This window comes from Dendrobates tinctorius, unplaced genomic scaffold (genome assembly GCF_039654945.1).
Source record: "Dendrobates tinctorius isolate UK_male_01 unplaced genomic scaffold, ASM3965494v1 ptg000019l, whole genome shotgun sequence".
Lineage (NCBI taxonomy): Eukaryota > Metazoa > Chordata > Amphibia > Anura > Dendrobatidae > Dendrobates > Dendrobates tinctorius.
In genome coordinates, this window is record NW_027361687.1 from 69,777,987 (window position 1) to 69,791,731 (window position 13,745).

At 44.0% G+C, this 13,745-nt stretch overlaps 1 protein-coding gene across 3 annotated transcripts in view; it reads left to right on the forward strand.

Annotated features, from left to right (window-relative positions):
* The window catches only part of LOC141083046 (cathepsin K-like), a 97,329-nt gene extending 84,044 nt beyond the window's left edge, over positions 1-13,285 (forward strand). For all 3 annotated transcript variants that reach the window (XM_073567215.1, XM_073567216.1, XM_073567217.1), the window contains exons 6-8: positions 9,326-9,491; positions 9,665-9,770; positions 11,550-13,285. In XM_073567215.1, coding sequence (XP_073423316.1) covers positions 9,326-9,491; positions 9,665-9,770; positions 11,550-11,649 — 372 coding nt within the window. In that variant the 3' untranslated portion in view covers positions 11,650-13,285. The remainder of the gene's footprint in view (positions 1-9,325; positions 9,492-9,664; positions 9,771-11,549) is intronic.
* Positions 13,286-13,745: the final 460 nt, after the last annotated feature.

Consider the following 13,745-nt stretch of genomic DNA (forward strand, 5'->3'; position numbering starts at 1 on the left):
CAGCCTCTGTTTGAAGACTTCCATTGAAGGAGAACTCACCACTTCTCGTGGCAGCCTGTTCCACTCATTGATCACTCTAACTGTCAAAAAGTTTTTTCTAATATCTAATCTGTGTCTCCTCCCATTCAGTTTCATCCCATTGCTTCTAGTCTTTCCTTGTGCAAATGAGAATAAAGTTGATCCTTCTACAGTGTGACAGCCCTTTAGATATTTATAGACAGCTATTAAGTCTCCTCTCAGTCTTCTCTTTTGCAAACTAAACATTCCCAAATCCTGCAACCTTTCCTCATAAGACAGGGTTTGCAGACCGGTCACCATTCTGGTCGTTCTTTTCTGAACTTGCTCCAGTTTGTTGATGTCTTTTTTAAAATGTGGTGCCCAAAACTGGACACAATATTCAAGATGAGGTCTGACCAAAGAGGATTAGAGGGAAATAATGACTTCACGTGATCTAGACTGTATGCTTCTGTTAATACATCCTAGAATTGCATTTGCCTTTTTTGCTGCTGCATCACACTGTTGACTCATATTCAGTCTGTGATCTATTAGTATACCCAAGTCTTTTTCACATGTGCTGTCACTTAGCCCTATTTCTCCCATTCTGTATATGCTTTTTTCATTTTTATTGCCCAGATGTAGTACTTTGCATTTCTCCCTGTTAAAAACCATTCTGTTAGTTGCTGCCCACTTCTCCAGTTTATTTATATCTTTTTGAATCCTCTCTCTCTCTCTTCTCTAGTATTAGCTATCCCTCCTAGCTTTGTGTCATCAGCAAATTTAATCAGTTTACCCTCAATTCCTTCATCTAAATCGTTGATAAAGATGTTGAACAATACAGGGCCCAGGACAGAGCCCTGTGGTACCCCACTTGAGACATTCTTCCAACTGGATGTGCAGCCATTTACGACCACTCTTTGGGTCCGATCACTAAGCCAGTTATGAATCCACCTAACAGTTGCCTTGTCCATTCCATACTTAGTCATTTTTTCAATAAGGATTGTATGAGAGACTTTGTCAAATGCTTTGCTGAAGTCAAGATATACTATATCTACAGCATTTCCTTGATCCACCCAATCAGTGATTCCGTCATAGAAGGAAATTAAGTTAGTCTGACATGACTTATTAGTTACAAACCCATGCTGACTCTGTTTAATCACTTCATTCTTATCCAAGTACTGACATACATGTTGTTTAATAATTTGTTCAAAGATCACAAAGCGGGAAACTCTCTGCCCAACTGTACAGAGTCTTAAGCCAATCAACAACAACCCCCCCCCGGCAGGCCATATCTCAGAAGGACAAACCAGAGGTACTCATGATTAACCCGATCAAACGCTTTTGCCTGGTCCAGTGACAGCATGTACCCCTTCCAGTGACCATCCCTACTCTGCTCCACTGCCTCTCGGACACAGAGCACAGCACTAAGTGTGCTGCATCCTGGAACAGAGAAATGCTGGGCCTCCGAAAGGAGTCGGGGTGCAAATTTCACCAACCGATCAAACAGCACCTTTGCCAGAACATTCCTGTCTGCATTGAGAAGTGCTATGGGATGCCAATTCTCAATCCAAGATGGGTCCTTACCTTTTGACAAGATGATTAGGGCAGACCTCCTCATTGACTTTGGTAGAGTGCCCAAGGAAAGACACTCATTGAATATCTCAGTCAAGAGGGGAACCAAAGTGTCTTTCAAGGTCTTATAGAACTCAGATGTTAAGCCATCTGGACCGGGCATTTTTTTTTTCTTGGGCAAGCCCTTCAATCGCCAACTTAACTTTCTCTTCCCTGATCATCTCTGTCAAAATGTCAAGAGAGAGGTCTAACCCTGGATCGGGGACGGTTTCAGTGAGGAAAGCAGACATCTCATACCAATTAAAATCCCTATTCCCCAAGAGTTGCAAGTAGAAGGATCTGACAACCTCCAGGATCCCTGATCTGGATCGCCTCAGGGACCCCACAGTGTCGACCAGTCCTGTAACCACTTTACTATTCACTGACATGTTGCAGTTTCTGTAAGGGTCAGGCGAGTGGTACTTCACGTAATCCCTCTCAACAACGAAAGATGTGTGTCTATCGTACTGACACCTCATAAGCAAAGATTTCACTCTGGAGATCTCGCAGCTACCTCCAGTTGAGACAACATGCTTGAGTTTCCTCCTCAGACCCTTATACAGACGGTACCTGCTCAGACTCCTGACGCTCGAGAGCTGGCAGAAGAATCTCGCCACCCTTTTCTTGAACATCTCCCACCACTCTGACTTACTACTACAAAGATACAGTAAGGGTACCTGGATCTGAAGAAAATACTAAAAGGACAGGGTTATCTCCGCTTCTTCCAAGAGAGACGAATTGAGCCTGCAAAAGCCTCTTCCCATCCAGAGGGTCTCTAACATTCAGAGAAAACAAAATTAAACAGTGGTCAGAGAACTCCACCTCAGCAACAGACACTGCTGAAGAGACAGCTTCCTCCTTTAAATAAAAACTATCTATTCTGGACGTACAGTTACCTCTATTATAGGTGAACCCCCTCGTGGCCTAGGGTGTGCCGAATGTGGACATCCACCAGGCGAGCCTCACTAGCTATACTATTAAGGGTGACGCTATCATAAGTCAGCTTGTCTCTGGAACCTCCTCTGTCTCGTGGCATCGTGACAGTATTGAAGTCCCCTCCAAAGACAACCTGCTGACTTGTAAAAAGGTAGGGCTTGATCCTCATAAAGAGACACTTCTGGTCCCACTTAGATTGGGGACCATAGATGTTAATACGCCAGAGCTCTTGTCCCTTCATGAGGACATCTAAGATCCATTTCTAACTCAATAACCCGTCGGCATTTCACCGATGCAGTAAAATGGGCCGCCACTCTGCTATACGGCTCAGCTGCAAGAGACCAATAGGAGGGCCAAATCCACTCCCTCTTAGCTTTAAACACGTCTGCTATGTTTGGCAGCCTGGACTCTTGCAAAAATAAAATGTCAGCTTCAACTTGGCTGAGAAAAATCAAAGGCCGCAAATCTAGCTGTGTTTGACTTTATGCTGGCAACATTAATGGACGCCAGCGTCAACGGAGTGGGTCCCGCCATCATTGGTGATTGAGTTAGATGGCTTTCTTCTTCCCACTCCCCTTATCCTCTGCCTCAGAGGAGGAATCCTTCCCCCTCTTTAATGACACAGAGGTGTCCATTCCCACAAGCTTTTTCTTTTTATCATCCTCGGTTGCAGACTCTGGGCCAGTCCCTCTCTCCAAGGATCTTACATTACCAGAAAAAGAAGATAACACACCCCCTGTAAGCCCCGCCGAAGCTGGAACCTCACCCTTAGCTTCCTCCTCAGAGGAAGAGATGTTCTCAAGGGCTTGGAATCGGTTAGAAAGACCAACCACAGGGGAGTCAGTTTTTCCTTCCTTAGGTACCTTGGTCAAAGCGGGAGAAGATGGTTTATCTCCCTTCTTTCTCTTCTTTTTGGTGCCGAGCTTACGCTTGTCCTCTAGCCACTGACTATTATCCTCATCCATACTTTCATAATGGGAGGATTCAGAGACAATGGCACTTTCCTCCCTGTGGATCCTCCTGACCTCCTCAACCAACTCATCATCCCTTGGGGCCTCAGTAGCAATACTGGCGTCCAGGACAGGGGCCACCTCAGTAGCCCGGGGCTCGCCCAGCTCCCTCTACTGTCTACGCCTGTCTAGACGCCTCAGCGTCAGTCAAAAGACTATGTAGTACCAGATTTTGGCCACTAGATGGAGACATAGAGTAGTGAGAAAAGGACTTAACAGCAGCTTTAGGCTATGGAAACGCAGAGTCATGGTGGGCGGAGTCATGGGACTGGGAAGGGGGATTTCCACGATGAGATAAAAGGAAGGAGAGTCCCAGGGGCAGGGCAGACACCCAGGAGGAGACAGAAGAGAGAAGAGCTCAGGAGAGGATGGAGGAAGGAAGAGCTCAGGAGAGACAGGAGAGAGACGGATACTCAGAGAGGGGGTTGCCCTGAGAGGACAGCTGCAGGTCAGAAAGACGCTGACTAAAGGAGGCCTGGGGTACTGGACGGCTGGACACTGAAGGAGCAGTAAGTGTCGCAGCGGGCAGACCCATCCGGGGGAAGCGCTGTGGCCGTGGGCCTAATGGCAACCACAGTGAAAACCTGGAGGGTTATCGCTGACAGGAGTAGAAGGAGGTGACAGGTACCCGGGCCTAGGAGCAGAAGCGGTCGTATTTTCTGTGGATGTCAAGTGGACACCCAATAAAGTTGGACCTGGTTGAACGGATTCTTGTGTCTGACTCCGGTCTGTTCTGCATCGAAAGGGACCACCCCCCAGTCAGCACACGTACTACAATTGGGTGACCTAAGTCAGCGGGAGTCTCAAGCCTTGCTTCCGGCGGTCTCCCATTCCTCTTCAGCCGCAGAGAAGGCTGCTCAGCAGACTCATCAGTTCCGGCGCTCTGCCCAGACAAGCTCTGTGGGTTTGGTTGATGCTGCCACCTCTGGTCCAGCTATAGCAAACTCTGGGGCTCTGTGAGGTAACAGAGTTTGCCCTGTACACACCGGGTGACGTTAACCCGCGTGTGTTCTTCCTTTATACCGCTATAGCGGTAATAGCGTCTGCCATTACCTAGCAGCATACCACCTCTGCACGGTGGACCCCGGGTTGCGCTCGCACTTTCTCATATTTTAAATTTAGTGCGATCCGCAACCCTAACATGGGGGGAGTAGGAGCCACATTGCTGCAACTCCTGGTGGAGTGTCTCACCCCCGAGTCCTCTAATGTGCAGGCCGGTTGCTGCTTTCTTCAGCCCCCCGCCGGCCTGGTCTGGGAAACAGAAGCCTGGGACTTGGTTCCTTCACTCATCTCAGGAAACACACTCCCTCCCTGGGTAAGAGAGAGAGCAGGTCCCCTGGTGGAGAGGTGTTGGTTCTCTGGAGCTCAGGGGCACAGAAATGGATCAGTGTCGACCGCACCCACAATTAACACAGCGAGCAACAGCTAAAGAGAGCTGTGCTCACTATTCTGCTGGTGCAGTCACTTTCTTTCTACATACATTACATTACTTATCCTGTACTGTTTCCTGTGTTACATCCTGTATTATACTCCAGAGCTACACTCACTATTCCGCAGGGAGTCACTATGCGCTTAAATTGAAGCAATGCTGCAATACCGCACAGAACCTACAGTCAATGGCCAAAAGTTTTGAGAATGACACAAATATTATATTTTCACATGGTCTGCTGCCCTCTGGTTTTTATGTGTGTTTGTCAGATGTTTTTATCACATACAGAAATATAATTGCAATCATATTATGAGTAACAAAAGGTTATATTGACAGTTAGAATGAGTTAATGCAGCAAGTCAATATTTGCAGTGTTGACCCTTCTTCTTCAGGACCTCAGCAATTCTCCCTGGCATGCTCTCAATCAACTTCTGGATCAAATCCTGACTGATAGCAGTCCATTCTTGCAAAATCAATGCTTTTATTTTGTCTGAATTTGAAGGTTTTTGTTTGTCCACCCGTCTCTTGATGATTGACCACAAGTTCTCAATGGGATTAAGATCTGGGGAGTTTCCAGGCCATGGTCCCAAAATCTTTATGTTTTGTTCCCTGATGCATTTAGTTATCACCTTTGCTTTATGGCAAGGTGCTCCATCATGTTGAAAAAGGCATTGTTGATCGCCAAACTGCTCTTGGACAGTTGGGAGAAGTTGCTCTTGGAGGACATTCTGGTACCATTCTTTATTCATGGCTGTGTTTTTAGGCAAGACTGAGAGAGAGCCCATTCCCTTGGCTGAGAAGCCACCCCACACATGAATGGTTTCAGGATGCTTGACAGTTGGCATGAGACAAGATTGATGGTAGCGCTCACCTGGTCTTCTCCGAATAAGCCGTTTGCCAGATGTCCCAAACAATCGAAAAGGGGATTCATCAGAGAAAATGACTTTACCCCAGTCCTCAGCAGTCCACTCCCTGTATCTCTTGCAGAATATCAGTCTGTCCATGATGTTTTTTCTGGAGAGAAGAGGCTTCTTTGCTGCCCTCCTTGAGACCAGGCCTTGCTCCAAGAGTCTCCGCCTCACAGTGCGTGCAGATGCACTCACACCTGCCTGCTGCCATTCCTGAGCAAGCTCTGCACTGCTGGTAGCCCGATCCCGCAGCTGAAACACTTTAGAGACGGTCCTGGCGCTTGCTGGTCTTTCTTGGGTGCCCTGGAGCCTTTTTGGCAGCAAGGGAACCTCTCTCCTTGAAGTTCTTGATGATGCGATAGATTGTTGACTGAGGTGCAATCTTTCTAGCTGCGATACTCTTCCCTGTTAGGCCATTTTTGTGCAGTGCAATGATGACTGCACGTGTTTCTTTAGAGATAACCATGGTTAACAGAAGAGAAACAATGATGCCAAGCACCAGCCTCCTTTTACAGTGTCCAGTGGTGTCATTCTTACTTAATCATGACAGATTGATCTCCAGCCCTGTCCTCATCAACACCCACACCTGTGTTAATTGAGCAATCACTGAAACGATGTTAGCTGGTCTGTTATGAATGAGTCACCGTAGGAGGCAAAAACAGAAATACAACTAAGTCCAGAAAACCAGAGAAGTTGGCAACTATCAGATTGCAGACCCCTGAACCTATCAACACAACTAGCAGTAGCCGTGGGGGGTTCCTACGATGCCCTAGACCCCTCGATCACAGATGGAGAATTAAATAGGCCTAAAGAAAGAAAGGGGAAATCTAAACTGCCTCAGAGCAGACCCCAAAGCAATAGGCAGCCCACAACATATAATGACGGTGAAGCAAGATGAAAACACTAACACAGACAGAAAGATAGACTGAGCAAAGCCGGGGCCCAAAACTACCTAGATAGGAAAGGACAGGAAGGCTGCTGTCTGCAATCTGCCAAAACCCTATCAAAGACATAAGCCAACAAGCTGATATGAAAAAGACCCTGAAGCAGCTAGGCTTCAAAAACTAAATCAGCACTCAGGTATTTTCAGAAGACAGAGCTAAAGGAATTCAGCACACCCCAGCAGGGAATGGCAGAAATCCAGAAAAACAAAGCAAAACAAAGTCTAAGCACAAATGCAAAAAGCCGAGCAGAAAACTTAGCTTTAGAGGAGCAGGAATTCAGACTGGTCTCCAAGGATCCCACAGAGAAATCACCCGCAGGGCAGAAGGGCGTCGGCAGCCTTATATCCAGTCAGTAACGCCAGTCATCATCATCAGCCTCAGGTGTTTGATAATCAGGCTCACTACCTTTCTTTACCAGAAGAGGGAGTTCCTCGGGCCTCAGTAGTGAAGGGGAAAATGAACTCACAACACTGGTCCTTTTAAGGCAGGGCTGCAATGATGTTGAAATGTGTTTTGGGGGATAAAGTTCATTTTCTAGGCAAATATTGACTTTGCAAGTAATTGCTGTTAAGCTGATCACTCTTTATAACATTCTGGAGTATATGCAAATTGCCATTAGAAAAAATGAAGCAGTAGACTTTGTAAAAATTAATATTTGTGTCATTCTCAAAACTTTTGGCCATGACTGTATGGACAGAAGTGGCGCTGTTTTTCAAAGAGAACAGCCATATCTTTATGATCCGTTACAAACACTAAGTTTTGTTTTCTGTTCTCCAACCTGACTTATTTTCACACCCCTGCTCATCAGCATTTTCACTTCCTTTGTATTTTTGCTTTTTTAGGGGAGATTCATAATATTGTGTGCTGCCCGAAGTAGACAACCTCTGTAGAAACATAATGTATTTACATGTCTTCCAAGAAGGAGATGTATTACGTGACAATGTCTTCGGTATCTCCATTCTAGCGCCACCACATGCTCTCTTTCGCGCAGCTCTCTTTTGTACTGCTCTCTTTCTGGATCTCTATGAGGTCCACACTCACAGCCATTAATTGTTTTACAATCTCACTCAACTCAGAGCTTCTCATTTCCGACAGTCATACTGGGCCCTCGGCCACTTGTATAAGGGTGGTCCTCTGTCTCTTTTCCTGTCTCCGACCACCATGAGATTGCCTATCTAACTTTCCTCTTCGAGGCCACCACAGCCCATCTTCTAGCTGTTGGACCTTGACTATAGTAAGTAGTTCTTTGTATGGGAATAAACTGCTCCTCCATGGTGGGGACTGAAGCCTGCTTCTCCATATCCAATATACAAAAAAGGTTGCACTCTATCATGCTAAGGCATGTCAATGTTAATTTTTAGGGTCAAATTTATTTATTTTTTTGTTATCTTGGTTTTTTAAGGCATGTCAATGTGAAATATGTGAAATTTGAATAGCAGTACGGCTTTGGAGTATTAGAAAAAAAATATAAGACGCTTAGCATAAAATTTGGCCCAAAGATATCTGAACATCAACCATTGTCAAGGTGGTCTCAAAGACCGATGGTTCCTTACGTGTGCGAATACCTCTTTAAGGTATTTCTATGCAGCCGCACGCTCCGGTCCCAGTGCCCGGGCGGCAATGACAGGTTTTCATGCGCGAGAATCGTGCGAGTCTCTCGCAAGTGAGTATGAGCCCTAAGGCTGATGTCTGAATTCCTGGGTGAATGTTGACACCTCTCTCACCAATGTCTGCATTTATGGGTAAGTAGGAACCTGCTATAATTAAAATCACCACATGAAGAAGGACGGAGTGCTTGGTCAGTAAGCTTACATACAAGTGACAAAAAACTGACTGGCATATCCAAACTAGTGTGAATAGGTGCATACCAGGAGAAGCTACCTCCATATACAATATACAAAAAAAAGGGTGCACTCTATCATGCTAAAGCATGTTAATGTGAAATATCTTTGAGACCACCTTGACGATGGTTGATGGGCAGATATAATTTGGCTAAATTTTATGCTAAGCGTCTCATATTTTTTCATAGTATTCAAAAGCTATTCAAATTTAACATGTTTCACATTGACATGCTTTAGCATGATAGAGTGCAACCTTTTTTGTATATTGCATATGGAGGAAGCTCCTCCTGGTATGCACCTATTCACACTAGTCTGGATTTGCCAGTCATCTTTTTTCATTTGCTTCTCCATACCATTCTACACTGCAGGCATGCTAATATCCTTCTGTCTCCGAGAGTACGGTGAGGTCCATGACATGTCTGCCTTCTCCTGGCAAAAAAACTAGTTTTCCTACGTCTCAGGAGTCACAGTTCTGCGCCTCAACAAGTCATGCACTCCCTAAATCTTAGCAAAAGGGACAGGTTTTATGCAATGCCCCCCCAGAAGTGGGAGTTCATAAAGTGGAACATCCCAATTTTTGCCAACCAAGATGTTGGCATTGGTGAATCTGACAATAATGATGTCAAATTTTTGGTCTCCATTTTTGTAGGATGAGCCCTGTAACTACACTACCGCTGGCAAAGCTGCCAAGTGCAAGTCTTACATGGAAGTGCAAGAAGGAAGTGAGAAGGAGCTGAAGAAGGCGGTGGGCACCGTCGGGCCCGTGTCAGTAGGCATCGATGCCACTCTATCAACCTTCCAATTTTACAGTAAAGGTAAGACTCATTTTGCAAAGCCCCAATGTGGAGATCGATCCAGCTAATAGGGATTATTTAGAGAATTGCTCCCTGGGGAAAAAATATGTAACTGAACTGAATAAGTGGAAAACTGCATGTTTAGAGACACCTATATTTTGAGACTTTTCTTTTTCTCTTCTTCTTACATCCAGGTGTATACTATGATGAGAATTGCGATGCAGAAAACATAAACCATGCTGTCCTCATTGTTGGGTATGGAGTGCAGAAAAAAGACAAATATTGGATAGTAAAAAACAGGTACAGCATGCTGGGGGCATTTAGCCTTAAAGGGTCTGAAATGCCACAATTTAATCTCTGTCCGTAAATGTGCTTAAAGGGAATATCATGAAGTAAACAATCTTTGTGTTTTCTTAATTCAACTTCTGTTTGATTTCTTTAGTTATGTTTCTACTGATTATTAGAGCTCTACTTTGCAGATACACAGCTTAAAATCATTTGCATTGATATAGATTTAAAATAGAACACGATAACTATCTGCACTGGAATCTAGGGGGGAGTTTAGTTCAAGGTATCTGGTCATAAGCAGTAAGCGCCTATGCTCCCTCTAGCGGTGGCTGCATTAAGGCAGAAATTTTATAATTTAGCTCTTGGTTATTCCGAAAATGTGGATTATTTTAGAAAAACTAAATGTAATACATTTTATTAGCTTATTATATAATTATTAATCAGCTTTCACAAACTAATACAATTTTTTAATACATCATTACTTTATTTTACCTCCTTCACTCCCAAACATTAAGCTGCAAAGCTATTACAATGCGCAGTTCATGGTCTTTTAGATGCTGCTTTCCTCTGCTGCTCAGTAGAGATCCATAAACTATATTCATAAAGACTGTATATGGGACTAGCCTCTTCTCAGTCTCAGACAAGGAAAGCCCCTTACACAGACTGTTTGAATCTAGTGTATGGGATCTCTGCTGAGCAGCAGATGAAAGCAGCATCTAGAGGAGCATGACCTGGGCATTGAAATAACTCTGCAGCTTAATGTTTGGGAGTGAAGGATGCAAAATAAAGTAATAATGTATATTACAAAATTGAATACGTTTTTAAAACCTGATCAATCTAATATATAAAGCTCAATGTGGGTGTGTGTGTATGTATGTATGTCCAGGATTGGCATCCGCACCGTTGCAGCTACAGCCACAAAATTTTGCACAGTCACACGTCTGGACCCCGAGAGCGTCATAGGCTATGTTGTGAGGCGAAATTTTAACCCCGCACGTTCCAATTCACCAAACAATTTTGCCCCTATCTACATAATGGGGAAAAAGTGAAAGGAAAAGTGTTGGAGGCAAATTGACAGCTGCCAGATGTGAACAAGGGGGACTTAAAGAATGAGAGTGATGGCGCCAAAGAGTATATACCGTACAGTTGCTAAGGTGGGGCCCTGACATGGGATCCTCACCACACACGAGGATATAAACACACACACAAAATGCGCCACACACTACCACGTGCTTCAACACATATACCACCCTCAGCACACATTTCACCACACATACACCAACCTCACCACATAAAAGTCAAAACACAAAAGTCGCCACTCAAAACTTGCCACGCTGTCCCAGAGCTGTTTAAAAGATGAAAGCTGAGCTGCGATTGGTCGCTATCAGCAACAGTTTTCTTTGTAGACGGTTGTGGTAACTGAGGGCTATTATTCTTATCATTTCTATGGTGTTATCGTCCTTCTGTTAAGCTTGAAATTACGCAATTTATTACCGTTCCTGATACAGACTGCAGGGGGAGCCCAGTATCACACAGAATAGGATTAGATGCACGGCTCAGCAGTCAGTATCACACAGGATAGGATTAGATGCACGGTTTTTATGTGCAATATAATCATTATAATTTGTTATAATTAATCACAGTTGGTTACTATGCCCAGGCAACGCCGGGCTCTTCAACTAGTAGTTATATAAAAATTTAACTTTTGAAGTTTTAGAAAATTTTAGTTATTTCAAATTCTAGGACATAGTTTATTTTTCTATCTGATTATGTTGTTTCTTTTCTTCACAGTTGGGGTGATACCTGGGGTGATAAAGGCTACATCTTAATGGCCAAAGATAGAAGCAATGCCTGTGGCATTGCCAACCTTGCCAGCTATCCTCTCATGTGACCTGTCGTGGGAGCAGATGACGCAGAGATTTGAGCCACCATCCTTCTTATAACCCTGCCAAGTTTACATACAGTAACCGATTGCATTCCACTTGTGGGACTATTGCACCAAACACTTTTTTGTTTTGCTTTTTTAATCTCGTCCAGAATTATATTTTTTCATTTAGTTCATTGAGTGGTCAACAGTGGGAGATAGGATAAGGACTGAAATTAAAAAAAATATGGTTATATATCATCCTGATCTTGCAGGGGTAATCCTAACTTGATGTGGAATTTAAAAAGTCTACAGGTACAACTCATTACCAAACATACAAGAACATCACTAGTCACCACCAGCCTTCCTTGAATTAGGTTTTATCTTACCAGACTGGACACATACATTGTGGGACAATTTTTTGAACCCTATCAAAGTTGAGTCTTACCATTACTCGTATGGTCCCACATACACCAAGGAAGAATTACCACCAGCCTTCCTTACCTTAGGTTTCTTCTTGGCAGACTGGACACTTTGTGGGACAGTTTTCTTGAACCCTACTCAAGTTGAGCCTTAACAATATGATCCAAAATTCACCCGGGAAGATGTACCACTTGGCTTCCTTGTTTTAGATTTAGTTTTCCCACACTGCACACATTGAGGGACAGTTTTCTTGAGCCCTACTCAAGTTGAGCATCAGCGTTATTTCTATGGTCCTACATTCACCTGGGAAGAACTATCACCATCCTTCCTTGCCTTAGGTTTAGTCTTGCCAGTCTTGACTCATTGTGGAACAGTTTTCGGGAACCTTGATCAAGGTGCATCTAAACGATACCTATAAAGTTCAACATTCTGCCCCTCCCCCAAAAAATGGTTCCTGTGGATTCAGTGGATACAAAAATAATGTTCATGTTGATGGTATTTGAACTTTTGTGTTATGGTGGCATGTTACATGGTGATTGGACCTATCAAAAAGTTTTCCGATCAACTCGTGTCCTCAGATCTCTCAAAATTAAGAATTATATACTCTACTAGGAAGCATATAATTTATCCTAATATTAGTTGACTGAGGTTGTGTAATAAAGTCAAATCCAACAGGCCATCCGATAATGAGTCTTTGACCAAACTCAAGCCAAGTTCTTATGGACTAACGGGTGGGTCCAAAGCTGGTTGAGTGCTTACCAGGGAAGACGCCTAACTCTGTCCAGACTCCTGGCACTGATCCTAGGAAGAGATGTCATGCATGTATGGTCAACGGAAGCAATGATAAAGAATGGTCATATTGCTGTTAAAACCAGTGATACAAACTGGTCAAGTCACGCGGGAGTGTTGTTCAACAGCCAGCAACAAGACCTATTTGACATGCCAAATTCTCATCCCATAAGATAGTGAAAATTGGACCTCCTACATCTGAGGAAACATCTTGGATTGTAAATAATAGACATAATATGAAACATTCAGAAAATCCAAATTTAGCTTTACGTGAGATCTGCCCACCAGATTTTCATATCTATTCTAATATGCGGGTAGAGTCTGGTACTCTTGGATTTGTATCCTGTATTCCTAATGAAAGTCTCATTCTGTTTTTCTTCCATTTAAAATGTGAGTTTGATTTTTTTTTTACTTTGATTACACTGATTAATAAAAAAACTGTATAATAGTGTCACGATTTCTGTGATTATTTCAGATTGTGACATGCACATCAAAATAAGTATTTGATACACTGCTGACTTTGCAAGTTTTCCCACCTACAAAGAATGAGGAGTGCTGTAATTTTTATTGTAGGTATACTTCACCTGTGCGAGACAGTGTCACGATATGTGACTGGCCCTGCGTGACGCGACCCGACGACCGGTCGGTCACCAAACAAGGGGGACACCGGGGACACAATTACAACGGTGGGCCCTGCTATAGGGAACGGGGAAAGGGACACCTCCTGCACTGTCCTGAGGCTGTGCCCTGGTCTGACCTGACGTGCCTATATGGCTTCTTTCAAACCGTCGCTGAGCAGGATATCTTGTCCCTCACTTACCCTGCACCTATCCCTCACTAGGGAATTGGACACTGGTCTCACCGCTGCAGTAATAAAACACCAAGGGGAGATACAACAGACAGGGTTATAC